The sequence below is a fragment of the Cyrtonyx montezumae genome, unplaced genomic scaffold (genome assembly GCF_038088225.1).
Source record: "Cyrtonyx montezumae isolate F1298 unplaced genomic scaffold, pur_monq_1.0 scaffold_7, whole genome shotgun sequence".
In the NCBI taxonomy this organism is placed as follows: Eukaryota; Metazoa; Chordata; class Aves; order Galliformes; family Odontophoridae; genus Cyrtonyx; species Cyrtonyx montezumae.
This window is the reverse complement of record NW_027072078.1, coordinates 17,561,951-17,589,878: the sequence shown is the minus strand read 5'-3', so window position 1 is coordinate 17,589,878 and position 27,928 is coordinate 17,561,951. Positions and strand designations below refer to the sequence as shown.

The 27,928-nt window shown below is 37.8% G+C and overlaps 2 protein-coding genes across 3 annotated transcripts in view; one reads left to right on the top strand and one right to left on the bottom strand.

The window, feature by feature from the left end:
* Nucleotides 1-27,928, bottom strand: part of CCNYL1 (cyclin Y like 1) — a 236,616-nt gene that overhangs the window by 4,775 nt on the left and 203,913 nt on the right. The gene's annotated exons all lie outside the window — the stretch shown is intronic.
* FAM117B (family with sequence similarity 117 member B) lies at nucleotides 35-21,905 on the top strand. 2 transcript variants are annotated; one of them, XM_065751088.1, is made up of 8 exons: nucleotides 35-590; nucleotides 6,519-6,667; nucleotides 10,835-10,927; nucleotides 11,435-11,548; nucleotides 17,585-17,728; nucleotides 18,325-18,547; nucleotides 19,380-19,500; nucleotides 21,054-21,905. In XM_065751088.1, exons 1-8 carry the CDS (start codon nucleotides 35-37, stop codon nucleotides 21,370-21,372), a joined length of 1,719 nt encoding a protein of 572 aa, XP_065607160.1. In that variant the 3' UTR covers nucleotides 21,373-21,905. The 2 variants fall into 2 exon arrangements, with proteins under 2 accessions (XP_065607160.1, XP_065607159.1); XM_065751087.1 differs by having other exon boundaries at nucleotides 6,516-6,667.

Genomic DNA, 27,928 nt, shown 5'->3' with positions numbered 1-27,928 from the left:
GCGCGCCCCGCTGTCTGCTTCCCGCCGGCGGAACATGTCCCACCAGCGTGTGCGGCGCGGCGGCTCCCCGACCCCCGCCGCTTCTCCGGGGGGAGGGGGCGCGGCGGCAGCGGGCGGCGGAGCGGGAGCGAGCGCGAGCGGCCGTCTCCAGCCCATGCGGGCCACGGTGCCCTTCCAGCTCAAGCAGCAGCAGCAGCAGCAGCAACATGGCAGCCCCACGAGGAGCGGCGCCGGCGCCCCGGGCGGGGGTCTCGCGCGCGCGGCGGCCGCCTCGCGCAGCATCAGCCCCACGCGCGCGGCGCCCACAGGCGGCCGGGCCGGACCCGCCGCGGCCACACAGACGCCCGGGGGAGGAGGCAGCCCCACGCGCGGCGGCGGGGCCAGGGGCAGTCCCCCGCGGCCGCACCAGCCGCCGCCGCCGCCGCCTCCACCCCCGCCGCCCCCGCCGGCCGCCTGCGGACCTTCGCCGTGCTCCTCGCCGCTGCCGGAGGGCAGCTCCACGGCGGGCAGGGCCCGGCACCCGCGGCACTCCCCGGAGCGGGGCAGGAGTTCGCCGGAGAGGAAGAGTCCCGGCTCGCCGGGCCGCAAAGGTGAGCGACGCTGCGGGCGCCTGGCGGCCGCTACCTGAGGGGGGCGCAGTCCGCGGGGGCGGCGCTGCGCTGCGGGCTCGGGCTGCGTGGGAGCGCGGTAACGCCTCAGGCGGAGCCCGCCGGGCACCGCGCGGGGTGCGGGACGGCCCCGGGAGGGCATCTCCGGGCGGTTCCTCTCGGCCTGAGCCCCGCGGCACGATGTGCGCATTCGGGAGCGCGGACACGCGTGTGTTGCGGTGAAGGCGGCGGTAGTGGGGGAGCAGCGTACGCTCTGTTGAAAATGTCGTTTCTTTAGTGTTTGTGAATAAGGCGTGCTTCCTGAGCGCACTGTGAGCAGTGTGTGGCATCTGGGTCGCGATCGCGTAGTGAATCCTTGTTCTTAGCAGAGATGTTTACTTAGAAGCATGCGAGTAAGGTTTTGTTAACATCCTCAAATCTGGAAGAAGTGGTGGCTCAAGAAACCGAAGCGGCAGCAGCCATGGCATGAGATCATCCACGCTGCATTGAGTAATGTGCCAGAATCTTTCATTCATTTGTGTCTCCTATTGTGTCCCTTATTTAAAATCACATTTATAACCTCACTATACGTATATTTCCGATCCTGGCCTCCAAGGAGGAGTGCTGCCAGATTCCCTTGTTGTAAACCCTTGCCTCTGTACTTGAACAAAGTCTCACAGGCTTTATTTTTATTTCACTTTCTATCCACACTTACTAATTTGAGAGTTGCGTTTCAGTGAAGCAGTTATCTGGTAGAGAGCAGTGCCACAGAGGCGTTTAGATTCTGGTTTAGATCTCCAGCTTTGCGGGTAAGGTTTGCTTTACTGAAGGTTGCGTTGTGAGAGTCTGGATTGAAGAATGTCTGCATCCATCATTGGAGGCTCTTGTTAATCATTAATCTTCCTGGAAACGTTATTGAAGCTCTCGTCAGAGATGCAGTCTCCTGACCTGGAAAATGAGGAGCAGGACGGGTTCTGACATCCAGGTTCAAACACAGTGCATGAAGGTGTGCATCAGGCTGCTTAGGTGCAGAAATCGTACTGTGTGCAGGTCAGGATGTCAGTCTGCTGAAACCATGAAGTTTAGTGAACTTCTTTACTGTGTCTGAAAATTAGCTTATAGAAAGAAACCAGGTAACTTCACCCCTGATGTGCTCACAGAACTCCTAGCTTCCTACAAGATGCACAGAAACTGATGAGTAGTGTCTGTCATTTCATGTAAATTCTGCCATGTGATTATATTTCTGAGCAGTACTCACGTGGACTCAAAAAGCAAATTAAGTCTGGTTCGTACTCCTTAATATTTGTCTTGTGTAGTCCAGTGCCTGACAGAGACTGTGTCAACTTTCCTCATCTAGACGAGAAAACGTAGTGGCAGGCAGGAATGTGGAAGTGGAACTTCAGCTTTGCACAAGGCTAGAATTGTGAAGCTGTGCAGGCCACTTTAGGGTAGCATTCAGAATTTACTAGAGAATAACAGGTTTTTCTGTTGCTTGTTGTCAGTTTTTGATGGCTTCTGTTCCTATAGCTGCAGCCATGTTGTGGTTTTGGGTTATTGTTTTTGTTTGTTCCCTTAGATTGAAAGGAACCTTAAGGTTAGACAAAGGTTAGTAGCTGCTTCTGAACTTCAGTACTGATTCTGTCAATTGTATGCTTTAGGCTCAACTCGATGGTTTTCAGGTTTTCTTTTCTAGTAAGTGGTTGAATAGTTTTGAACTTGGAGCTTTTATCATCCTCCTTAATGTATAGGAACTGCAATATGCCAATGTAGAAATGTTGATTTAGTAGGTTCTTTCTCTTGGTGTGTGTTTTCTGGTTTGGTTTGTTTCTTTGTTTTAGACCTAGGTGTTCTGAGCAGAATTGCAACTAAACATTTGAAAGACTTAACTGAATTTGCTATTGATGATGGGGTAGCCATAAGGTGAAGGTTTGGTGGCACATTCACTACATTTATGTTTTTCTTGCTGTTTCCTTGCAAGGTAAGGTCAAGAGTTTAGATCTCACAACTCATTACTCATTTCTTCTCTGATATTCTCTCCCTGCAGTCTCCAGTGCTGATTTCACAGGCTTTAGCTTCTGCTTCCATATTAATAGGTAGCGATTTTTCAGTTTCTGTACTGTTGTTCCTGTCACCTGTGCAACTACTGACTCCTTTGCCTGTTTCTGTGCTGCAAGATGTCTCCTACCATCTCCAGTTGTAGTTCAGTTCTTGCATAGGCATCTTTACTCATCTGCAAGCCTGTTAGAGGAAGTTAGTCATGTTTCCCCTTGCTTCTAGCACATGTTCCTTTTCTACCGAGCAAATTTGGCATCTGTAACACCTGTTGACTTTCTTCCCTTTCTTTACTTTTATCTCAAACCACATTGTATTTTAATTATTTATAATAGCACGTGAAAAGGTGATACAAAAGCCCACTTGTGTGAAAGGAAGTGAAGAAGACTGTTCAAATAGGACATCTGATGTGAACTTGTCCTGGAAGGAGGGAGAGGACATGGAACTCCATCACACTTAGATTTCACTGTAGAGTTGTTGTCTTTTTCAAAACATAGTTAAAAGCAAAAATATTGTAGCAGACCTACTGATATTAATTAACAAATGTTGCAGTTGTTAAAAAAGATACGACTGTAAGATAAGAGAGTACAGAAGGCTTTGTGTATCATTAGATGACTGCTTTGCTCACGTGAGCTGTTCAGCAAATGATATGTGTACAGAAAGTGAATTCCTTGCAACATCATAATTTAGATATATTGTGGACAACACTGCCAGGGTGTGTATTTGAATTTAACTTTTAATTAGAATTTTGAATTGAATCTTAATTTAACTTTTTTGGATAAAAGTGTTTTCATGCTCTGAAATTAAGTAAAGTGAACATCTTGGGCTTTCTGAGTCTTGGTTTCATATAGATTTCCCTGAGGTTCGGTTTTGTGAAACAACATTGAGTCATTTTCCCACCTAAGGATCATTTTGAGTTGCTAGAAGCAAATGAGTGAGTTGTTCTTCTACATCTATGGGAAGGTAATAGCCAAGACTGCCTTCTAGAGGGAAAGTACACCGTTACGCTGCAGTGAGTCGTGCAGACGCAGTAACTACTTGGTATTTTCCCATGCTGCGGACTTTGTGGAGTTGTGTTGTGTGTGTCCTGTTTATATCTCATTCTGTTATTTTGCTTTGCTGGAAACCAGCTTGCAGAAAGGCTTTGTTTCTAAACAGGTTTATTTAGGGCAGTAGGGGATGGGTAGGAGGGTTGATGCTTTCCACAAATACTAGTTTATGGAGGTAATCTGGGCAATTAGAACAGATCTAATATTTAAGAACTGCATGTTTGATGAAACATCTCCATTGTTTTTCATCAGCCACAGCTGTTCTAACTGTTATCTCTATGGAGGCAGATCTCTCGTTATGTAGGTCACATCAAGGGAAAATAGCAGCTGAACGCTTGAGTGTTGTAGAGGAAAACACGACGAAGGCGCTGCGTGTGTTTCCACTGAAGTGTTTTGAAACAGTGTGGAGTAGTAGTGTAGCAATTTGTATCAAGACATGGTGAGAGTGGAAAGGAAGTAAACATGTATCCTATTATCCCTTACCATCTAAATTAATTTTAGGCAGTCCTCTGAAACCCAAATTCACTGAAGGAAAGTCTTTTTCATTTAGAATATTTATAGGTTTTGTGGCTTGAAATATGCAGCCTCCCTTAAACTTAAATAATAAACAGCTTTCATCCCCAGTTTGCCCCGTCCTCACCATTTTGCTGGGGGAGGGGAGGCAGTAACAGCTTCTGCTTCTTCAATTGTGAAGCTGTTGCAGTTGCCTCACAGATGATGTGAGTGACTACACGTGCTTCCTGATTTTTTTTCCGCATCCTTTCTGTTTCCCCTTTGTAAAAAAGAGAGACACTTCTTGAAGAGGAAGAACAATCATAGAATCATAGGGGTTGGAGGGACCTCTAGAGATCATCGAGTCCAACCCCCCTGCCATAGCAGGTTCCCTACACCAGGTAGTGATAGATAGAGAATGCTAATTCAGAAGAAAAATAAGGGCGATATGGAGCTATTTCTCAGAGAAATAACATGCTTGATATAACGTGGAAAGCAAACATAATTTGTAAGGAATTATGTGTTATACTGGCATGCAACATTTTCCCATGGTGCAGACAAAAGGAATCATTTTGAAATCTTCTGATACAAAGAGGTGCTTTAGTATGCTGAATGGTAGTAGTAGTAGTAAGAGACTTTCTTTGATACAGGAAGCTTCAAGTGCATGGTGACTTGAAAACTGAGCTTTGTTGCTACTCCCTGAGAGCAGATCAGTACACAGCTCAGTACAGTTTTTGATCTAAGTTGGTGCAATTAGAAATAATAAAGCAGATGAAGTTCCTGGACTGCTTTATATTAATGGGGATAATTATAGTGCTCATGGTTTTAATGTGTGTTCCTAATGCAGTGTTTGTATGAGGATACTTAATACAGAATGTCGGTAGACTTGCATTTAAAAGACTGGCATTCCAGGAGGCTGTGATGTCATCCACACCGCTGAAGTCTGTAACAGGTTTTATTAGTCTCTGTGTATCTTTAATACATTGAAGCTGCACAGAAATTGAATTCTGGACAATGGTAGTGTTTTTATCTTACGACTGGCAGTCTGACAGTAATCAGGCACAGCTTCTTTGGCATATAAATGAATTTATATAGAGTACAAATTGCTATGGTATTTCTGCTTTTAGTACAGAACTTGTCCAAAGACACAATCAGAAGGATGTATGACTGAGTTTTTCCAGTGCCCTTCTAAAGCATTCATCTGGTCTCTGTATGTTGTTTGCTGTGTTTATACACTTGTCTTAGGCTTCTGTATTCTTAATAGGTAAGATGAACATCGGTTCAGTTATAGTGACTCTGCAGGTAGTAAGTAGATTGGTAGTAAACTTCAATCATGATGATTTCCGAATTTGGATTTTACATCTAGAACAAATAGCATACGAGAACATACGTATATCTAAGGCCTAGGTCTTTCCTATTTGTAATTTTCTTTAATATAGTAAATGTCACTTCTTATTTTGAGGAACCTTTCTGTACACAGTTGGCACTTACTACTTATAGACTATAGCATAGACTTATAACTACAGCTTTAAAAATACTGTTGGTGGATGCAAATTTCTTTTAACCATATTCCTCTACCTCATTTTATTTCCTATCTCTGTTCTATTCAATCTTTCTCAGTGAAGGTTCATGTTAGTGTCTAAATTGTTCTGAGAAATGATATCAATGTAAACATAAAAAATGTTTGAAGAGTTGCAGAAGGTGTAGTGTCAGGCAAATATTCATACAGTTACCAAGCAGTGTGTAAAGGGAAGAAATGTGCTGATTATCTTGTGAAGTGTAAATCATTACCTTATCAAAGCTGACTTACGGAACTGAGGGTAAGATATGACTCTTCACAAATATGCTGTGCGTTATATGTTGGGCAGTTAATAAAATGTTTCAGCTACAACATCCCTTGAATTCAAGGGAGGGGCAGGGGAAAGAATTAATGCAGTAATTTGAAACATTAGACTGAAGAAGTGTGGCACAAATTTTCTTTGTTAGTTATGGGCAGGTGTGAGGAAATGTAGCTGTTTTTAATCTAAGCCTTTGTCACTTAATGACTGTTGCACCTCTGAGGGAATAACTGGTGTTGCTTGAGTACTGATGCAGTTTTTGCTTCATAAGGATGTTTTCCAGGGAAAACCATTTCACTAAATGTTATAACTGTGTAGAAATTGGAAAAAGTGAACAAATTTTCCACTAAAATTATGCTTTGTGTATTGAATAACATTGTAGTTCTATTAGTACTATAGTGTATAGTAGTGTTTAGTTTTTTTTATATGACTTATTTCAGGCAGTTACAATAATTAAGCATTTTTTCTTGCTTTCTAATCAAATGTTATTACTCCAGCAGACAAATCAAGACCACCTTCATCAAGCCCCTCAAGTATTATTCGCCGGACTTCCTCATTGGATACGCTTGCTGCTCCCTACCTTGCTGGACAGTGGCCTCGTGATAACCATGGACAAGCTGTTCCATGTATGAGAGACAAAGCCACGCAGGTAGGCCAGGTTTCTTTTACTTCAGCATATTTAAGTGTAAGGACAGTGTTTAGATGCAAAAAGGGTATTCCCTTCGGAACATTCACCTTGGCTTTCTTGCTCACAAGCTCCTGTTTGCTTTCAAGTTGCAGAAATTCTACCTTTGCAATGATGTATTTGGGTTAATTGCATTCTCTGAGAGAAGACCAGAAACTGTGATACATTTTATGAGTTCCACTTTTATTATTTCAGAGAGACATTTGAATATTGCACATCTGTTGAGGGAGTTGGGCTTGTTTATCTTGGAGAAGGTGTGGGGGAGACCTGATAGCAACTTTCCAATATTTAAAGGCAACTTATAAGCAGGAGGAGAATCAACTTTTTACCTGGGTAGATAATGATAGGACAAGGTGGAATAGTTTTGAACTAGAAGAGGGGAGATCTAGATTAGTTGTCAGGATATTTTTCACTGAAAGGGTGAAGTTCTGGAACAGGCTGCCTATAGAAGCTGAGGATGCTGTATCCCTAGAGGTGTTCAAGGGCAGGTTGGATGGGGCCCTGGGCAGCCTGTTCTGGTGCCCAATCTAGTGGGAGATGACCCTGCCCACAGCAGGAGTTGGAACTGGATCATCATTGAGGTCCCTTCCAACTCAAGACAGTGTATGTGATTGTATGATCTGTTTTTTTCACTGTTCTTACTGCATGCAGGACACCGGGTTGCACTGGTGTTAAATACTACTTAGTCTTAATTTATGCAAGGGAACTTAAAATGACTCTTTTATGTGTACATCTGTCTTCAAACTTAATAAAAAAACCTTCTCTAGTAAACCTTCTCTAGTGCTATCGTAGAAGTTACTGTAGCCTTTTCTGTGAAAGGCAGTTGATCTTGTGTCTTCAAAAGGCCTTTAATGTTCACCTGAAATATATACACATAGTACAGAAGCGCACGCGTTGTGAAGCTGCCTCACAAGGGTGTGACATTGAAGCGTTCTGGTTTTCAGTCGTTCCTGGTGTGCTTGATAGCAACCATTTAAGTTAGGTTCAAGTGTCAAACATGATTTGCAATTGTTAGTTTACCTAGATGGCATTGTCTCTTCAGTGGTATTATCTGGTGTCTCTGAAGGTGTGGTGTTGTGATAGTGTCACTTATGACGTATCTTGGGTCCAGTGTGTGATTTCAGATCTCATGAAGTCTGTTGTCACCTACTTCTTAGGGTCAGTGTGTCTAATGTGGCTTTTTTAGGCATGACTCCTTGAATTCTGACTAGCATCACAGTCTGAGTCATGGCAGCACAGGCGTTGTTGTCAGTATGTAACAGATGGATGTACACACCCAATTATATACCCATTTACAAGCATTTGGAAATTGCTGTTCCAAATACAATGCTTAAAACTCTTGTGTTTCAGATTGTGTGTGAAAGGAATGACTGCAGGTACCTTCATATTCTCATCAAAAGAATGTCACATCTGGGAAAAGTTAATAGTTGATAGTTAAAGCCTATTTCTATGTGAACAATGTGGCTGTGCTACTGGTGGGACTCTTTCAGCAGTATTGTCACTGAATGAGATGACTGTGTTCAGATTTCAAAACTTCAGGGAATGTGAACTGAGTCAACTAATATGGAAGATTTTCACGTTGAGTAAGCAAGGGATCTGGATTCTGCAGGTTTATGGCATTGAAAGTAAAGTTATTCAGGGAGCAGACTGGGAGGAGGCAGCAATTAGCAACATACTTTGGACTTGAAGACCTTTCTGTATGCCTGTAGGTCATAGCTGACAAAATGTGTAAGAGATGAAGCAGAGACTGTCTATATAACAGTGTCTATATAACCAGGCTGTATTATGTACATGCAGAATGTTACTGCCTGATGAATATGATATTACTGAGCATCTTAAGTTCTAGTTAGAATTTGTAGATGCAGGTATTGTTTTAAATACTGCTAGAACAGGTATTTCTAATTTCTCTGTCTTTTGCTTTAAATTGGACCAGTTTGACTTTGCCTGTAGTTGTTTGAATTAAAGCTATATCAAAATACGGCTTAACATGAGACAGTAGTTCTGGATTTATTTATTTATTTTTTAATTCTCAAAAAGTACTTGGAAATCAAAAGTCTTTAATTGGACTTTTTTTTAAGTGTTCTGGTACTTGTAAGAAATAGGGAGAGAATCAAGATTAAAGCTTAATTCTGGAACGGGCAGAGGGATGTTATGAATAACAAGAAGCACATGTAGTATGTTAAGGGCTTAGAGAACCAGGAATGTCTCTCTGTGTCTATTGGTCTATGTTTCTTGAAAATATATATAGGAGGGAAGATATAGAAAATCTACTAAAACAATATTATATTTCTGTCTTACCAATTTATAGAAAGCCTTTCAATTTCCTATTCCTACTTTTGCTCTAAAAATATTTCTAATCAGGTTCTGAGAATGAGCAGGAGAGAGACCTTTAGGCCTTTCAAATGAGTCAGACATTAATGTATGAAGTGTGTTGAATCTTAAGCCAAAGTATCCAATATAAACTAAATGCAAAGACTGATTAGAATCTAATGAGATTCCTGTAGACAAGGGTAATAGTTATACTGAGCTGGCCAGAATTAATTTCTCCAGGAGCTAGAGGGTAGGATGGCACTCCAGATTTTACATTTGGGAATTGGCTAGATGGGGAATGTTGCTAGGTGAGTTCATAAATAGGATTTATCAGTGGTTCTGTTTTAATCTCTTAGTTTCTGAAGTTTTGAAGTGTTTATGAAAAATAAAAGGCTGAAAGGATGATCTTGTGATAAAGATGAGGGATTTCTGAAAAACATGGTTTCTAATTTTTCTATGAAATATCAAGCAACTGTACTAACTTCATTATTCAGATTCATTCTGGTTAGTTTTTCAGTTGGAATGATGAAGATGAAAAATGTGGAGGTTTCATGTACGTGAAACTTATACCTTAACTGAAGTTGAAGAGTACTGTAACCTGTATGTTCATAGTTAGCCCTTTGTCTTCCCTGCAAAATAGGGATTAGTACTACAGCTTCAAAGGCCTTGCAAGTTTGTGTTCTCAGAATAGATGGGATAAGTAAGGTTAGCTTGCGTGCTGTTCATCTCAAACACAAAAGCAACTGTTGCATGTGATAGATGTTGAGGCTTTGAGGACATAAAAGTTTTGGTTGGTGAAGTATCAATGTCTCCCAACACTAAGATGGCTAGGTTGCCACTGGATCCACTGCATGCCAAGACTTGTACTGTGGCAGTGGCATTTTAAGGGGATTCACTGTCTCTTTCACTATGTAATCTGCTTTCTAAAATCCATCCCCTACTTCATTAGGGATTTTTCTTAAGACTATGTGAAGATTCACGATGAATGCTATTATTCCTTAGAGAATTTACATTTTGCTCTTTGTGAAGGCCATTCTGGACATTGTTAGGTAGGAAGATGAACTTTGTTCTTATAACATGCAGTATTACCATAGGCTCATTAGTGTGTTAGGTTACCTTAAATCAATAGCTTGTCTTAATGATGCTCAGAATTTCTTAGAACCTTTTCACTGTTGTATGTTTGCATTTTTCTTTATTAATTGTAAACAGCTATGTTGATTTTAGTGAAACTGGCTTGGTATTATGTTGGTTGGTTTCTGTTCTACCTGAGACAGCTACGAACCTGAAGCTCTTTGGGGCAGTATTTAAGTCCCTTCTTTGCTGTAGCTCTACTGGTGCTCAGAAAAGATACCTGCCTTAATCTTCTGAGGTTGAAAATGATATTGAATGTGTGCTGGTGCAGGCTTTCTCAACTTTTAAACTATTACTGGTGATGCATCAGAAATAATGAGATTAGCATCCGTGTAGGAAATTACACCTGCATTCTGCATTGCTACTGGTTCTTCAGAGCTTTCTATCAGCTTATGGTGCATCTGTCTGTTAATACTACCTTATTGATTTTCAGTAAAGTGGGAAGGAAACTAGCCTATATTTTTGCCCTGGAGTAGGTCTGAAATCTCATAAATAAATAATTTCATTCCACATGTTCATATTTTACTTATCGTAAAGGCTTCTAGACAGTGATAGCTTTTTACTCACAGCTCAAAATGTAGCAAATATTAACACTGTTCTCTCTTGTAATTTTTCTCTTTTTATTCTTCCAGAAAATAGAAATTATGTATACAAACATATAAAAATAATCTTGTTATCTTCTTGCTGCAGACCGAAAGTGCCTGGGCTGAAGAATATTTGGAAAAGAAGAGAAGCTCACACAAACGTTCAGCATCGTGGGGCAGCACAGAACAACTCAAAGAGGTCAGAGATGCTATTATTTGAGGTCCATTTGGATTAATTTAATACTGGCACACGCTGTTAACATGAATTTTCAGGGAGGTGTGAATATTGTACTTCTTTATCATATAATGATGGGACTTGATAGAAAGTAAAATTTATCTATTCTTGTGATTCTGATTTCTTATAGAAATGCAGAACTATTAAAACTTCTAAGCTGAAGAGAGGAAGAGTGTTATTTTCAGATAATATTCTTTGTCAGAGGAGAAATCCAGCAGTGGCATTAACTTCTTTATGTATTTGAAGTACTTTATTAAATCTCTAGACATACCTTCTGGGATTGAGATGAAATGGTAAATAACACGTTAAATTTGTTAAGAACTTGAGCCTAATTTTGTACTGCCAATAATCATTACAGTTGTGGTAGTAAAGAATCTTATCTGGGTGTTAAGAATAAATTAATGAATTTCTGTGTAGCAGAATATATGTATATATATGGTGAAGTCTAATGTGAATTTTTTCTTTAATTAGATCGCAAAATTGCGTCAACAGTTGCAGAGAAGCAAACACAGCAGTAGACATCATCGGGATAAAGAAAGGCACTCTCCTTTTCATGGTAACCATGCAGCCATTAACCATAGTCAGGTAAGGCTGTGCTCTGTTTGTACATATTGGGTAGATACTGCTGTTTTTAGCTTAAGGCAAACTTAGAAATGCCATGTGCTTTTTAATAGGTTGTAGCTATAGGTGAATTCTATTAAGTAGATGCATTTCCTATGACTGCATGGAGCAAAAGAGGTCCCAGATCGTTTTATTATCTGGCTAGACTAGCTCTGGACTCTGTCTGTGAATTTCAAATAGTTAGATCTTTCCTTAAAGGACGCTGTGTACTCTGCAGCCTCCAATAAAGAATGACAGGTAAGTTTAATCTGAAACCAAGGATGCTTTTTTAATATTTTTTCAATTAAGAATTGCTGTAACAATTATGAATTTGTATGTTGAATAAATATAGCATGGAGCAAACTGGCAGTAAAATGGTATTGGCTGAAAGTTGTAGTTAATGCTGATGGCGTTTTGTCTAAACTGTAGCACATTTTTAATCCTGTAATGAACAGGTTTAGAGAGCTGACCTGACAAGCGACTGCAAAACTTTTTTAATGTACTTTATTAAATTTTATGCTCTTAATGGATGCATTCAGACCTTGTAAGACTTACTTTCAGCAGTTCATTATGCTTTGAAACTTAAAGTAGTAATTATTTCAAAAATTGAGACGGTTACACTGCCACGTGTTCATAATGCAAATGTAGTTTTATGCTGAGGCTGTTGTTGAGATCGTGTTCACAGGAAGGCAATGTTTCTAGCTAAGCTGATATCAGATGGGAGGTAGGAAGGAAGGGGAGGAATTGCATGCCCATATACACACAAATCTCTCTTTACGGTCTGTTTAGCTTGAGTAAGTATGTTTAAAGAAAAAAATCAATAGGAGAGTTAGATCAATTTCTTCCACATTAATATCTCATTAATGTTTATTTTAAATGCGACTCATTTTTTACAGTTATGAAAAGAAGAAATACCTCATGATTGCCTGGCAAGTCAATGTAGTTTGAAGAAATTGTGGAGCTGTTAATATTGTAAATTTAGAAAATACTTCAGCTTTGAAGCTCCTATTTAAACTTAATATTCCCTATTGCTCCTAAAATGCAGTTAGCTTTTTTTTTTAATAAATACAGTATTTTGTTGACTTTCCTTTCTGTCCTTCCGTCCTTCCAGAAATAATTCAGGTCTAGGAAGGAAACTATTGCAACATCTGTGTAAGTACAGGTACTCGCCCATTCTAATAAAGGATGAAGTGAAAAGGGAGAACTGCGTGTACTGTCTTGAGGACCCAGGTTCTTTTATGATAAGGAATTGGGTGCCTGAGTGAATTTATGCTGCTCCAATACTGGAAATAAGAAAAAAGAACAGTGTTTTGAATTTCTAGTGTTGTTTTCAATTCCTAGTTTCTATAAAAATTGATAACAGTTTCTGAGACCTTAAATTATTTCTGCTGTATTTCCTTTAATAGAGAGTCATGAATTTTCAGGACATTAGTGCACCTTGAATTTAGTTTGTTATTAGGTCAAATTCTGTGCTACTAGGAAGTATTTTATTTAGGATTTTTTTTTACTAGAGTTATATTTTTTACATAATTTAGGAATTAGTTCTACAAACACTTTAAATTTCCATACAAAAACTTTTCTCCTCCTCTTTCATGTAGCAGACTGTTAGCTTATAAGTTAGACAGGAGAACAGTTTGAATTTGAAACAAGCTGTCTAGTACAAATTCCTACATTTAGATCCAGTTTGCTTGAGTATGGATGCAATAGAGCATGTTGCTAAATTTAGTGATTACAGTGACTCAAGCCAGAACATTGCAAAATGATGAAGGAAGATAAAGAAATGAGCCGATTCCCATCTAGGAATTTCTGAGGAAGCTCATGATAATTGGTGAGCGGCTTCAAAGTGTGGACGTGTATATAACATATATGTGCATATGTGCTATATATGCATATGTGTGTACAGAATACCAGGTGGTCTGTAAAATTTCTTTGGATGCTGGTTTTATACTTGTTAAGAGAACTGAAACATTTTAACAACAGTAACAAAATTAAAACTGAGAGACGTTTGGTGTAGGCATTTCACTGCAGTGCTGAATTAATGTTACCTGACAGGTTTCCCTTGGTAGTTCACAAATCCATAAATTTCAGATTACTAAGCTATTATCACTTTGATGTAAGTGTATTTTAAGCTGTTTTAATATTGAAAGTGACCGGTGATGCCTTTATTTTGAAAAACACGAAATGAAGAAACCTAATGCAAAAACTTTTGGCATCATAATGATACTGTTCATAAAATTTTATCTTCTGCACAGAGAGACTTTTTGCATTCTGACAGATTTTAAAGTATGTAAATAAGATATTGCAAAATGGATAATTCATTTTTGGCCTTGTGAAATGGACTATAAAATAGAAACTGAAGTATTACAGCCTTTCCAGCATTGTGTTACAGAACAAACCATTGTTTCTTTAGTAAATTTTGTGCCAGCTGTCATGAGCCACTTGCAAAGGGTGGAATTTACAGGCAGCTTCAGAAAGGGCAAGCTAAGGGTTACATTAATGGCATTTAGAGGCACTTTATAAGTCAGAATGAAAAATCTGTAACTGCAGGCTTCAAGGCTGAAGTTCATCAGCATTCTGGTTCTTTTCTAGAGAACTACTAAACTGGAATTTCTGGCAGCAGCTCGTTTCCTTTAGCTTTTGTGGAAAGAATTACATAGAAACACTTGAAGTTAGTTATTAGTCATTAGAATATTTAGATTTTACATTTCTGACTTGAAGGAGAATTGCAGTTGTTGATTCTGTAGGGTCATATAAAGTTTTCTGACCTCAACTAATGGAATTCCTGATATAAATGAGAAACAGTACTAGAGGGAAGTCTCTTTGGTAGTCTCTTTAGAGGCCATGTGAACTCTTTATCTTTTTGGAGATAACTCTCTGAGTTAAAATGGAAAGTAGTAGTTCTAGTCAATCTATTTCATCTTTTTCCCCTGTTAATAATAACGTAAGTTTTCTCACAATTTCTTGAGTTTTAACAGTGTTTTTAAGAAAACCATACTGTCTTCTTGGAGTAACATTAGCTATTTCTGTCACTCTACTCAGAATAAGGAAATAATTTATGGCAAACTTAAGAATTTACTTTTTTGTTTTTTCAAAACCAATTCAGTGGGCTTTATTTTTTCTTTGTGGTATGTAGTTGTTCTTTTTCCTTAATACCAACACTTTTTCATACTGGAAGTGGTGTTTGCAGAACAGTTGCATCCTTCTCAGGGTGCTTCTGAGAATGCTGGATTTTCAATGTATTACATGATAGTGGATCTGTTTTAAAAAAAAAAAAAAAAGAGCCAAATCAGTGGGATCATCCCTTATTCTTAATGTAATACAGAAACTAAAACGGAGATCAGAAGTGATGCTAGATAGAAAAATAAATTGATTAGGTCTTTTAAAATAATACAGATTTTCTCAGTGCTGTTAACTGAACTTATGCTGTTACTTGATGGTGTTAAGCCCTCCTTTCACATATCTGGAAAGCATGTTTCCTTAGTGTGCCAATAAGTTCATCCTAACTGGCTATTAATACTGAGATCAATTACACGTAGTTTGCAGTGGAGTTCCTGTTTACATATATATGTATAATCCTTAGCATCTTATGTAGGTAGAATGTTGTAGGGTGGAATGTGATGTATTCAGACTCAGTGTAGTTTGATGTTTATATACAGAACTATCAATAAACTTTGGATTCTATTTAAAGTTCTGATACTTACTGAAAAAATTGGAAGCACTTAGATCATTTTTCTAAAACACGTGTACAATGTGGATTTGTTACCCATATTTTTGTTATTTCATGGTCTCATGCCATCTCTGAAAGTCTCAGAACTCTGTTCTGCCCCAAGACTCCTGGACAGTGTATTAATATCTGAGCACTGTAGTTATTATCCTGTATTTAGCCCCTTGTTTTGTTTTGTGAATTCCAAAACCTGCAGATGAATAGTCAAAAGCATTCTCTTGCCATATGTGACAGGCCAACTGTACACAGACACTTGTTGAAGGCAGTATTTCGAATATATAGCTTCCTGCTCTGAGGCTGGTTGTTTCAGTCCTGTAGCAATGCCTCCTTCTGATTCTACCCTCCAGGTTAACAAGTTACCTTTGGTCACGTACAGAATGTTATTTCTTTTGCAAGTATGACATAGCATATCAAAGTGTAATGAGCTATTTTTGAGCAATTTGTGATTTCTTTTTATGTTGACCTCCTCAGATAGTGCTGTGGCTCCTAGGAGTTTCTGTGGTAGATGATTGTGGTTAAGTGATAGAGATGTTCTCCTTTTTACTTGTTGAGAAGATCAATTTCTCATAGGAATGCCTAAATGAAATAAATGATTGCATAAACAGTCTTCATTGGTGTCTCAACTTGTGCTAATTTACCTGCATTATGAATATATATTAACCTGTATTAGTTCACCTGACAGTTGATCCAAGACTTTGTTTGGAACACAGTTAGTGTGGTTGGGAATTTTTTTCTGCTCATATATAGTGGTTTCTATTTTCTCTTCAGGAAAGACTTTTCAAAGTCTTTTGGCCACTCTAATAATGTAGAGATTTTGCTGGCATCAACAGTGTGTCAAGAGAATTTCCTGAATATAAGTTTTTGCAGTCCTTATGCAAGTTCCTTTTTATAGCTATCCTAATGTTACAGTAAAGCAAATCCAGTGTAATTAATATTTCTCATGTTAGAGATCTATCATTGTGAATATGCCTGTTATGATACATATTTGCATTTAGAACTCGTTTGCATTCATTTTTTCTGAAGTAGCCATTGTCTTCCCACTGTATAAATTTTACATGCTTTTTGTCATGTCACATTGGTTTGGTGTATGTTACTTAGGGGGGAGAGGGAGAAAAAAGCTTTGAAGACCACGGTAGGAATCCTTTTTAACTACTGCAAAGAGTACCTTAAAAACTAAGGGCAGCAATTACTTAAAAATAACAAATAAACCTTTTATTTGGAACCAGGGAAGAACAAGATTGCCATTGTTTCTTGTATTTGGTGAGAAGTTAGCAAAGTTCAGTGTAATTTCCAGAATATTTGTACTTCTACCAAACTAATAGGTCAGTCTTGCATATAAACAAAAATGAAAAAGCCTACGTTGTAATAAGTCTCTATTAACATCAAAAAGCTCCTAAACTTTGTACTGTAAAAGCCAGCAGTACTTTCAAATGTACTGAATTGCACAGAATTCAGTTTTGGTTGCTTTATAATAATACGTTTACAACTGCTCACTCAATATTTAAAAATAGTATTATTACTATTATTATTATTATTACTATTATTACTACAGTAATGCATGCTGTATGTAACACATTGAAATGGTGTTCAAGGCTTCTGCATGTAAATGAGATAGATGTACCCAGTAAAATAATTCATTTTAAAGAAAAGAAGTAAGTTACAGTAGTTTTTTATTATTAGAACACAGTACAGTATGCTAGGAATTTTCACTCTATTTGATCAATGTTTTGAGAGATCTGGGAATGTATTTTCTCCCTGAGAACTGACTAGATTGAACTAAGGAGGGAAAATAAGTGGCTATTTCAGGTTTTCATTTTTAGTATAGTGAAGTCTTAAATTTGTAGAATAATTTTTCCTCCTGCATTTGTCATGGTACTGTATGTGATGGCAGACTTTGATTAAAACATACTTCTAATGAAATTACAAGTAATAGATCCAGAGGGGGAAGTGACATTATATTGCAGTTCACATCAAAAGAGATGGAAATATCTTTTAAAGGCTTCAAGATTACTTACGTGTCAGTGTTCACTGTTCGATTTTCACTTGCAAAGCAGCATAGAGATGAAGGCAGATGGTATCAAAAGAAGTTTTGAGACTAGACAGTTGAAAGCTTTTTCAGCTAGAAATAACAAAAATTAGGATGTCTGTGTCTTCTTTTAAGTTATGCGTTTTAACACAGTCACTAGAGCTTTAAGTCCTTGGTACTGGAGAGTAGATATGTTCTGTTCAAAGGTTTACTTCTGAGTAGAAGTAAATGTCATAAGTAAATCTGTGTTACTTTCTGCCTTGCTGTTCAGGCTCCAATCCCGAAGAGTGCTCTTGTTCCTGTGATACCTATTACCAAATCGACAGGATCACGATTCCGAAACAGTGTAGAAGGACTAAATCAAGAAATTGAGATAATAATTAAGGAGACTGGAGACAAAGAGGAACAGCTTGTTGTATGTATCTGTCACCAAGATTGCTCTCTATAATTATTTTTACTTTGAAGTTATAAGCTTTATTTTGCACCATTTCTTATTTTAAAATTGTCTGGATTTTTGCTTTACTAATAAATGTATTTGAAAAGTCTCATGGAAAGCAAAAAGAAAAATTAAAGCTAGATTCTAAACATCTTGTGATGACTGTGATATAGTTATTTACAGTAAAATCAGAAACTTCAACTAAGGAGGTAGAAACAGACCTTTTATCTTTTTAGAGCTTCTCTAAAAATTTTTTCTTCCCTCTGCTAGCACTAAAGAAGCATCTCCATCCCAGCTGAGCATAACCTAGTCTTTTTATTTTATTTTTAGGTTTTGGGTTTGTTTGGTTTTTTTTTAGAGATAAATTTAATAATAAAACAAAATACCAGAAATAAGGGCTATGAATGCAATTGAGGGACTAGAACTATATTTTGTACAGAGATTGAGAGATCTGAGACTGTTAAGTCTGGAGAAGAGGAAATTTGGAAACCTTATATAAATATATAAGTATATAAATATCAGGTGAGAAGGAACAAATGAAGGGGGAGCAAAACTCTTCTCTTTATTTTTAACAGCCTCAAGACATTCCAGATGGGCATCGTGCACCACCTCCATTGATTCAGCGTAGCAGTAGTACTCGCAGCATTGATACCCAAACTCCTGGTGGAGCAGAAAGGGGTAGTAACAACAGCAGCCGTTCCCAGTCCGTATCTCCAACCTCATTTCTTACCATCTGTAATGAGAGCAGCGAGGAAAGTCCTTGTTCAGCTGAAGATCTTATTGACTCCAGAGATAAAGGTACTTTATAATGTTAAATAATCAACAGTGCTAAACTGCAACTCATTGCTATGTAGGTGAACACGTAGCAACAAAGACTGTTGTTTCCCACATGCATGGAGAAATGGTAGGACTTCTTTGTAAATGATCTAATTGTTCTGTATTGCTTTAAGTACTGTGCATGCATATGGTGTCCATAATTGATTCTGGATAGATAGGTGAGCAGTGTGCTTCCCAAGTAAGCTTTTGTTTGTATAATATATTCAAGAACTTTAATCAAGATAGGGATACAAGAATGTCCAGTGACAAATGGAACAGCAGAATAGATCAATCTTGGTAATTCTGTCAGGTAACTTTCATGATTTAAGACAGAACAAGCACTAGCCAACTTTTTGTATGTGCACCTCTAGAAGTTTGATTATTTGTTTGTTTTTAGTAGAAGTGTTACAAGATAGAGCAACAGAAACATGTTCTGTGGTTTTTTTTTTTTGTTTTGTTGGTTTTTATTTTTGTTTTTTAAGGCATATGACTGCTTATTTCTTTTGGCTAGACGATAATTTACCAGTCCTTAGACTCAGGTCAGCAGTTACAAACTGAAAATGTCCAGGAATGAACAGTTTGAGTAGTCTGTGTGTGATGTAAGGAAATGGGAAGCAAGAAAGAGATTGACACTAGAAAGCTTATTTGCAGGTGAGGATTTGGTAATGAGTTAACATTTTTCTTAATTTTATAAAATTGATAACAAAGTGAATTTTTTCAATTTAAGGGATATTTTTTGGATAGTGATTATAGCTTTTATTAGGGATTTTTATAGTGTGATATATTTAAATAATCAGTTACTCTGTTCCTGCAGAGAATGGGAATAATTCACCTTTGCCAAAATATGCTACCTCACCAAAACCCAACAACAGCTACATGTTCAAACGTGAACCACCAGAGGGCTGTGAAAAGGTGAAAGTCTTTGAGGAAAGCTTGTAAGTTGATCTTTACTACATAAGAAATAACGGTTAACATTTAGGGTTACTCATCCGTTCACTGACTTTCATGTCAGGTGAAAATTACTAACCCAGTTACTAAAACTGCACTAATAACATGGCCTCTGTTTTTTGTGACTGTGTACTAGTATGTATGTGTGTATTACAATACCAAGATTGTGTGTCAAAATCAGAACTTTGGCATGTGGTCTAGGGGAAGGGAGTTGTTCAAAGGTAATTTTACAAGCTGCTGGCTTAGGACTCTGCTGTGTTGACTTGTCCCTTCTTAGTTTTCACAGTTTATCTGAAAAAATTACTTACACACTAGCTCTTTGGAAACTTAAGAGTGAGCTTTGTTCCAACCTTTTTTATTTTTTATGGCAAAACCAGCACAGCTTGAAAAAACTCTCTTACTTGGCAATTAGTGGGGGAAAAACTCTAATTCACAGAGAATTTCTAAGAAGCTGTTAATGCAGATGCATTGACTGGGTTACGTTACAGGTTGTTGTTAATTGTGCATCAGTGGCACCAAACTCTTTCAGAAAGAAGTGTAAGTTTTTACTCTCAACTGTCCAAAGCCTAAGGAGGTCTTTTTAGTTGGGGGTAAGTCCTCGCAGGTTCCTTCATTGTAAAGACTCAGTTCAGGTTGAGATTGACCTCCTCCTGAAATCTCAATGCTACTCCCCAGAAAGATGCTTCAACCTTAACATAAACCCCCGTCATTCCAACTGAGCATTAAACTGCGCCTGTGTAACTTGATCATGCATTAGAAATGGGCCTATTTATTCTGCATCCTTAGACTATCAGCATCTCTACTTTATTCTAGGCAGTGTAATGCCATCTCTCCTCTCACATCTTGTTTTCCACCAAGTTTATAAAATTAATCAGGTGTTGTAGAGACTATAGAAACAACAGCATAGTAGTGCACCTTTCCCAAGACAGTCCTTTATGCAGTGGTGTCTGAACTCTGCCTCTGAGATCCTGCTCCAAGCTCAGCTCAGACACAGTCTGGGAATATGTTACTTGCATTGCTGTAGTGTTCAGATGAGAGCCTGTTTGTTCTTCCTACATTTGAGTCTCCTTTCAACATTGCCAAATCTGTACCCGAGGAGGCCTGGGAGAAGTTTGCTTCTGATTCTCGCTGATTGCCCTGATAAAATGTGTTTCCTCTCAGGCTGACCTTTATGCACATAATAAAGGAAGTCTGTAGACAAACTGTAAAGGTTGATTCCATATATATGTGTGTATGTATGTATTTAACTGACTTGTTTATTGGTTATTGTTTTTTTTCCCTACGGTTTCCAACTCTTATACAAAATTTAAAAAATTATTAGTATTTGTTGAATTGATGATGGTTGATAGTAAATAGCTGAAAATGCATGCTGGATTTTGAACGCTTCTGTTTAATGTGGACAACATTGGCTAGCTGAAGTATTTAATGTTTAAACCTTATCTTGCCTCTGGTGTCACGTTTAGTGGTACGCATACCTGCCATTGACAGAATTTGGTTATTCAGTGTTGTTTTAAAATTATTTTGTGCATTTTATTTATAGGCCAAAGCCGTTGCATGAAATTCCAGCCTTCTACTGCCCTGACAAAAACAAAGTGAATTTCATACCTAAAAGTGGCTCTGCTTTCTGTCTTGTTAGCATCCTCAAGCCACTTCTTCCTACGCAGGATCTTACACTGAAGGGCACTACACACAGCCTGACTGTCTCATCTAGCATGACACCCAGTTTGTTACAGCCCATTTCTATGGCTTCCTTGTCTGCAAACACAGATCAAGACAGGATCTCTCGTGGAACAAGCACAGTAATACCACAGAACTCTATACTCCAGCAATCAGGACGTATTGAGGAAGCTGAAGGATAGATCCTACTGTTTTGACATTTTTCTGGGTGACTACTGGGGAAAAATTGGAATCAGTTGACTGGATCTTTCTGATCACACTATTTGCATTGTTTTAACAACATACGATGCTGTCATAATTGAACTGTTTGTATAATTGACTGGTACCACATTGAGAAATTCAGGATGATGCAGCAGCTGATGCTTTATTGCACTTCCTGCTTATGAAGACTTCAGTTTCATTTACCACCTGATTTTATTTTATTTTTTAAATACTGGTGAAAACTAGGACTGTTGTAATCCTCTGCCATTTACAGGACCAATTGTGATACTGTGTGTCCTTTGACTGTTTTTTTTCCCACTAAAAGAAAAATACCAAGACCAACCAGCCAACTCCATTTTACCACTGTAACCTGTGGAGAAGACAGGCAATCAAGTGGTTTTGCAAGATGTCTTTTGTATGAAAACATGTATTTTATAACAGAAACTTGCCTTTTCTGATGTGTAGTGGGTAGTGTTTAAAAGATACTTTTCTGGTGATAATGCTCCCATATTCCTTCCCCCTCCTATTTTTTTTTTCTTTTTACAGTAGAAAAGCTAAGATTCTTTTTACTTCACTGTTTTACAGCTGCTGGGACCAAAAGATTGCTGAAGGATTTAAGCAGTCTCAAATTATGTGACCTTCATGAACAGCCTCTGCCCTACGTAGGACAAGTTAATGTGTTTGAAAATTTAAAACAGTAGAATATCCAGAAAACAATGTTAATACGTAGTGTATTTTTTTCTTGATATTATAAGTATGTGCTTTGAGTAAGTCGCATTCTTAAAACACCTTCCTTCACCCAGCTGCTGTCAGTGTTGGTTTATTGGCTGGAGAATTGCATTTTAAAGCATTTGTCCCAGTAATGTTCCATTTGTGCACGGAATTTTTGTAAGGAGTGGGAAAAAACATGTTATGTTCTGGTTCCCTGTTATTCCAGAAAATGTGCTACTTAAACTTTCATAGGTTTGCTTTGTTACTTACAGAGTTGCTCAGCATGAATTGTTAATCACTCTTGGCAAAAATTTGTTCTGATGTGACTCTTTATTGTATTATAGACCCTGGCCATGTGATACTGAAATACCTGTGCATGATTTCCTCTCTTTTTGTCATAGCAGTGTTTTCTGTGTACGTTGAAGGTGATGGCTTGTCAGCTGTGGTATTTGTCAGCCATGGTATTTGTTACACAGCAGTTTACTGCAGCAGATATGTTCTCCCTTTTTGACTAGCAATTTATGCTGGCGTGTAAAATGCGATTTTTTGATGCTTTTTCTGTCCTCGTATGCAGCAGTTTACGGTTCCTTTGAAGTTATAAGGGAAGGAGCCATTTCAAATGGAAGTTTGAAGTCTGTTCAGGAACTTCAGTGAGGTTTCTCTTGTGTTCCTACGGTCCATTATGTGTTTGAGTAAATACATGTAGATATGTGCAAAAAAACCTGTAGTGACTTGAATGCCTATGTCATATCATATCCTATAAAATGTTTTCCTTTTAGCCTCTTTTACAGAGGTAAATTCAGCAATTTCAAATTAATTTAATTATAGATATTTTGAGGGTCTGAATATTGGTCTGCTAAGCATGAGCCCTTCCTACTGACTTGCACATGCTTTGCTTCCATGTCTGAGTTGCAGTCTTAAATCTCTCCCTAATTAAATCTGTCTAAATATTGTACTGTAAATATAGCAACATTGCTCATTGCTTTATATGCTGAATTTGGTTGCAGACATCTCACTAAGGGAAAAAAATTATCTTCATACCTTTGCAGATAATAGTCATAGTTCTGATGCACGCTTACTGTTCCTCTAAATTCAATGTAAATAACTGTCTGATAGCAATAAACTTTACTGAGCAGGTTAGTGTAAATCGCAGTGGCCTACATAAGTCCTGCGTTTAGAGTGTATGTTGAGCCCCTCTTTAAAACATTATGTAGAGGTTCAGCAAATGAAAAATGTTCCAGGAAGTGTGAAAATACTAGATCTGTTAAATTAGCAAATGAACATAATTTAATATGCCATTTTTCTTCCCATCAAAGTAAGTAGGATCATGCAGATGGGACTGAAGAGCTCTTGGTTTTGAGTGGCAGCTCAGATTTACGCTGAATAAGTTGCTGGAGAGGAGAGGACTTTGTGCACCAAATTTGTGTAATATGATCAGTTAGTGAGGCTTTGTGGTATTAATCATTGTCTTCTGAAACAGTTCCAGTGATATTTGAAGACTAGTATATGCTGCTGTAGATAGGTTGTTTAAAGCTGGTATGACTGGATTCGTGACAGATGGGACCATTCAGGTGAAGGAAATTCTTGCAAATCTATTTTTTCTGTAGCAGTAGCATGCAGAGAGCTTCTCCATCAATACCAAAATGCATAGTGCTTTATCAGGAGATCTTAACTTTGGTTAAGAACTGAAGGGCTAAGGTTAACAAATAGCCTTTATTATGGCCTTGAGACTTAACTGATTTAACCAAAACTGCATTCTGATGTTTTAATCACAGAGCGTTTCTCTCAAATAGCAGTGAGCTTTCTTAACCTGGATCTTTTTCTCTCTTGTTGTAGTACTCAAACATTTCTGCAGTAGCTCACGTTGTATATTACTGGACTGTGTACTCTGTAAATTACTGAGCTGATCTGTTAAAAATACTAATAGAAATGTATGAGGAATTTGCTTTTTATCAAAACAAATTGGATTCAGGACAACGTTCAATAATTTTTTTTTTTAATGTACAGGACTATTCATTGCTGTGGCAGCTCTACTTTAATGTGAATCCACACTAAGGACTCAGAATTAAGAAAATGTAACAGCTCTTGTTCCAAGACCAGCTTTTACGAGTATGCATTTAAAATTTAGCCTTAAACTTCCAATGTGCTGTCTTGTGCCATAACAGAGCTGCCAGGTAAAGTATTTAAAACAATTTAAAAATAGCTTTGAGGGTGTATATAACTTTTAAAAGAAAAACAGAAGTCATTTAGGTATAGAGTTGAGATACTCAGTTTTATGGGGGGTTAATGTATGGCTCAAGCACAGTTATACTGAAAGATTTCAAGTTCTTTGGCATTCTTCAAATCCTAACTATGCATAGACCCAGTCAGTTCCTTGATTACCTACTTTGTAGCTTAAATAGATAAAAGGTCTATATTTGCATACAACTTGATGCAATTGATACTGTTTTCTTGATATTTTACACTTCTTGCTCAGCTTGAAGGCTGTTCAGTAACACTGACAGTTGATCTTTTGAGATGGACTAAATAACATTCCTCCAGTTGTAAATTTCACATAATTCACAAGGAAGTTGTTTTAGTGGAAGTCTATGCTGGAAGCTATGACTGTTGGATCTTTATTTTAAAAATCTGAGGGCAGAGGAAGAGGACTTCTTGTTAAACTGTGACGTGGTTTACCTGTTCATTCTTTTCTTGGTTCCATAATCACATAGCAACAAAAGTACATGGAAAAGTAAAAATAATAAAATACAAAATAGACTCAATACATAGAGCTTGGTAGGAAATTCTTGATTGCATGTGCATATCCTGAGAGAGAGAAAAGGGATTGCAAATTAAATGTAGCATACTATGGAAGTAAGTGCTGCATTTGCTATTTCTTTACGTGAATCAGCTCTTTAAAAGTATGTTTACTCTCAGGGCTGTTTTCTTTTGTTTGTTCTAAGATGCAGTTTACTGAAATTGAGAGCTTAAGATTTTTTAAGAACACTGAAGCTTGAGCCTTTTGGGAAGAAAAAAGCTTCTAAAAATAGGTACTTGCAAAATTTTATTTGCTGTAATATATGGAAATGTTTTCGATATTAACATAGAATTCCTGGCAAATATCTTTTAAAATTCATAATTCTACCATATAAAAAGCTTACTACTTCTGATCTTGATACTGAGTTAGCTGTTACTAAGGTAACTTTTGAAACAAGGAGCAAGCAACTTTAAGAACATGAGAGGGTGAAAATGCAAAAAAAAAACGTCATATCCATTAACTTTTCCTCTGCCTCAGGCCTAACTTCCTGTTTATTGAGTTTATTCAGTGGTATGATAGTAATTTCTTGCTGAAACATGATCTGTTCTCTCTTCACCATCTCTGAAATGTCTTTTCCCTAGCAGTGAATTACTGTAATCTGTTTTCATGTGGGAATATCTGTCAGCTTCTCCATGAAACTCTGAAAGGGGAGCGAGGCCAACTCTTAAGACACCAGTAGTCTGTAGTTACAAAGATCATTGCTGCTGGGTGACTTCTTAGATATTTTAATTTCCATTGTCTCACCGTGTGTGCACACAGTCTGCATAGGCCTGCCTCTGTGAACTGTATGATTTGATATTTTAGAGAATCTTTTTCTATGGACAGATTTTCAGAACTTTACTCATACAGAACTGATACATAATTTGAATACGAGTATCTTCAAAGCAAAGCTTGTCTATTGTTCTTGTTATCTTGAAATTAATATAACATTAATATAGCCCACAAAAACGATCCTTTGCTATACAAGCATCCAAACACTTGAGAATGTTGGGACTGTGCTTACCTCCGTGTGGTTCTGTAGTTAAAGTGCCCTTCATCAAATGTCAGAGCCTAATGATGTTGTGGTGACTTAGACCCAAGCAAGTTGATGTGTTAAAACAAAAAGTTTATCTCTTAGAGAGGTAATAGAAAGTTCATCTTCCCTTAAATTGGGGGATGAAAAGTACTGTGGAGAATTTATTTCTTTATGATTGAGGTGTTCATATGACATTGTTTTCCTTAACCTGAATATTTAGGAAAACAAAATGACTATTCATTACAAGATGTACCTGTACATTTTCTTGACGTGAATTTGAGAGTGTTCAACAACACTGGGAGTCAGTCTTGCTATTGAACTTGTATTTATACAAAGGATGATCTAGGTGCATCATTTTGACTCTCCTATGTTACTTGTTAAGTTGGGAAAGAATGCTAACTATTCACGAGTATTTGCTGAAATGCCAGTCCCACATTATCAACTGGACTGAAACAGTCTTTCTGAATGCTCCAGATGTAAATGGTGTCCTCTTCATTATTTTCTTGATTCATTGCATGTCATCAGTAAGTGCTTAGGTATGATCTTTGCTTAAAAGTTCTTCACTGGGATTTGTATTTGACCATGGAGACTTTTGTAGTGTTGACAGTGTTCTATCTGAATTGCAGAAGAGGACTTGGCCTGAAAACACTTCAAGTTTCTTATACAGATTTATTGTGATAGAACTCTTTGGAAAATCTGGTAGGTTGAAAAGCAGAAACTAAACAATCCTCTCTGGACTCGTTCACCCTAATTTTCAATGGATTAATAGTCAAAGAAGAATATTGCTTGGCTTTATTCTGAATTATCTTTCATTTGTTGAAATGTGCAATGTTTGAGGTTAACAGTTAAGGGCTGTCCAAAACTGCCATTAGATTGGTCTTTGTATGAAATTGGCTGATGTGTTTTCCTCTGTTACACTGTGATAAACTTGTGGAGGTCTTCTTGTGTATGTTGTACAGATCAGTTACTTGTTGCATGTAAGGATATTTTTGTAAGCAAGAGGAATTCCAGAGATGTTATGCATAAAAGGCCTATTCTGAAATGATGTACACTGGTGTGAAACTGGAGCGGCTCTACTCGTTTCAATGGAATTCTTGATTTACAATAGTCTTTGCTATGTGTAGTTATGCCAGTACTACTTTGCACAATGTTGTTTTAAATCTTGAGTACTGAATTGTGAACTGTTTCCACTAGAAACAGTAAACATTTTTACAAACTGCAATAGTGGAATGTTTTTGGGATTTTTATTTTTATTTTTTGCCTAAAATAAAAAGTCATCACTTCCATCTATGGGCTAATTTTGTATTTGTTTTTAGTAGTGAAGTTTTGTGTGCTTTTGAAGATTTGCATCAAAATTTACTCTTAGTAGCTGTTTAAAGAAAATATGCACTGTCGGTCTTTCACTTTAAATTCTTTTCAAACCATATATTACATACAGGTAAACTACAAGACATGTTAAGAAGAGATGAAGATAATCTGTGAAAACAAAAGGAGTAACTCTGCGTGGTGAGCAGTGACAACACTGTTTTCATTGCAAGTTTTGTTCTTCTGTTAAATAGCTGTTCATTTTCATTCTTTACATAATGAGAGAACCAGACAGAACATTTGCTGTGAGAGTTCCTCAGGTATCTCTGGTTCTTTAGAGTTAGGGTTGAATGTATAGCAAATTAGTGTAGAAATTACAATGACTGCTTTTGTTTTGTCCTATTCCCTTGTCATTTTGCTTTATGTTGTACCTTCTTTTGCAAGTTGCTACTCTTTTAACATATTTTTTTTTGTATAGGGTATTTACAGAAGCACTGCTGAGCAGCCATACATGAATGGAGTCCAGTGCTATGCAGGGTAAACTTAATCGCAGAATATGCTGGAGGAAATAATTCAAGTTATATTCTCCCACACTTGAAATAGGATGGATTCATTGCCACCGTGTGTACCCTTTTCCCAGTATTTACTTGTGCTAAACAAACCTTATTTGCTGCCTCCTACGTTTTCCGTTTACTGAACCCTGTTTCCT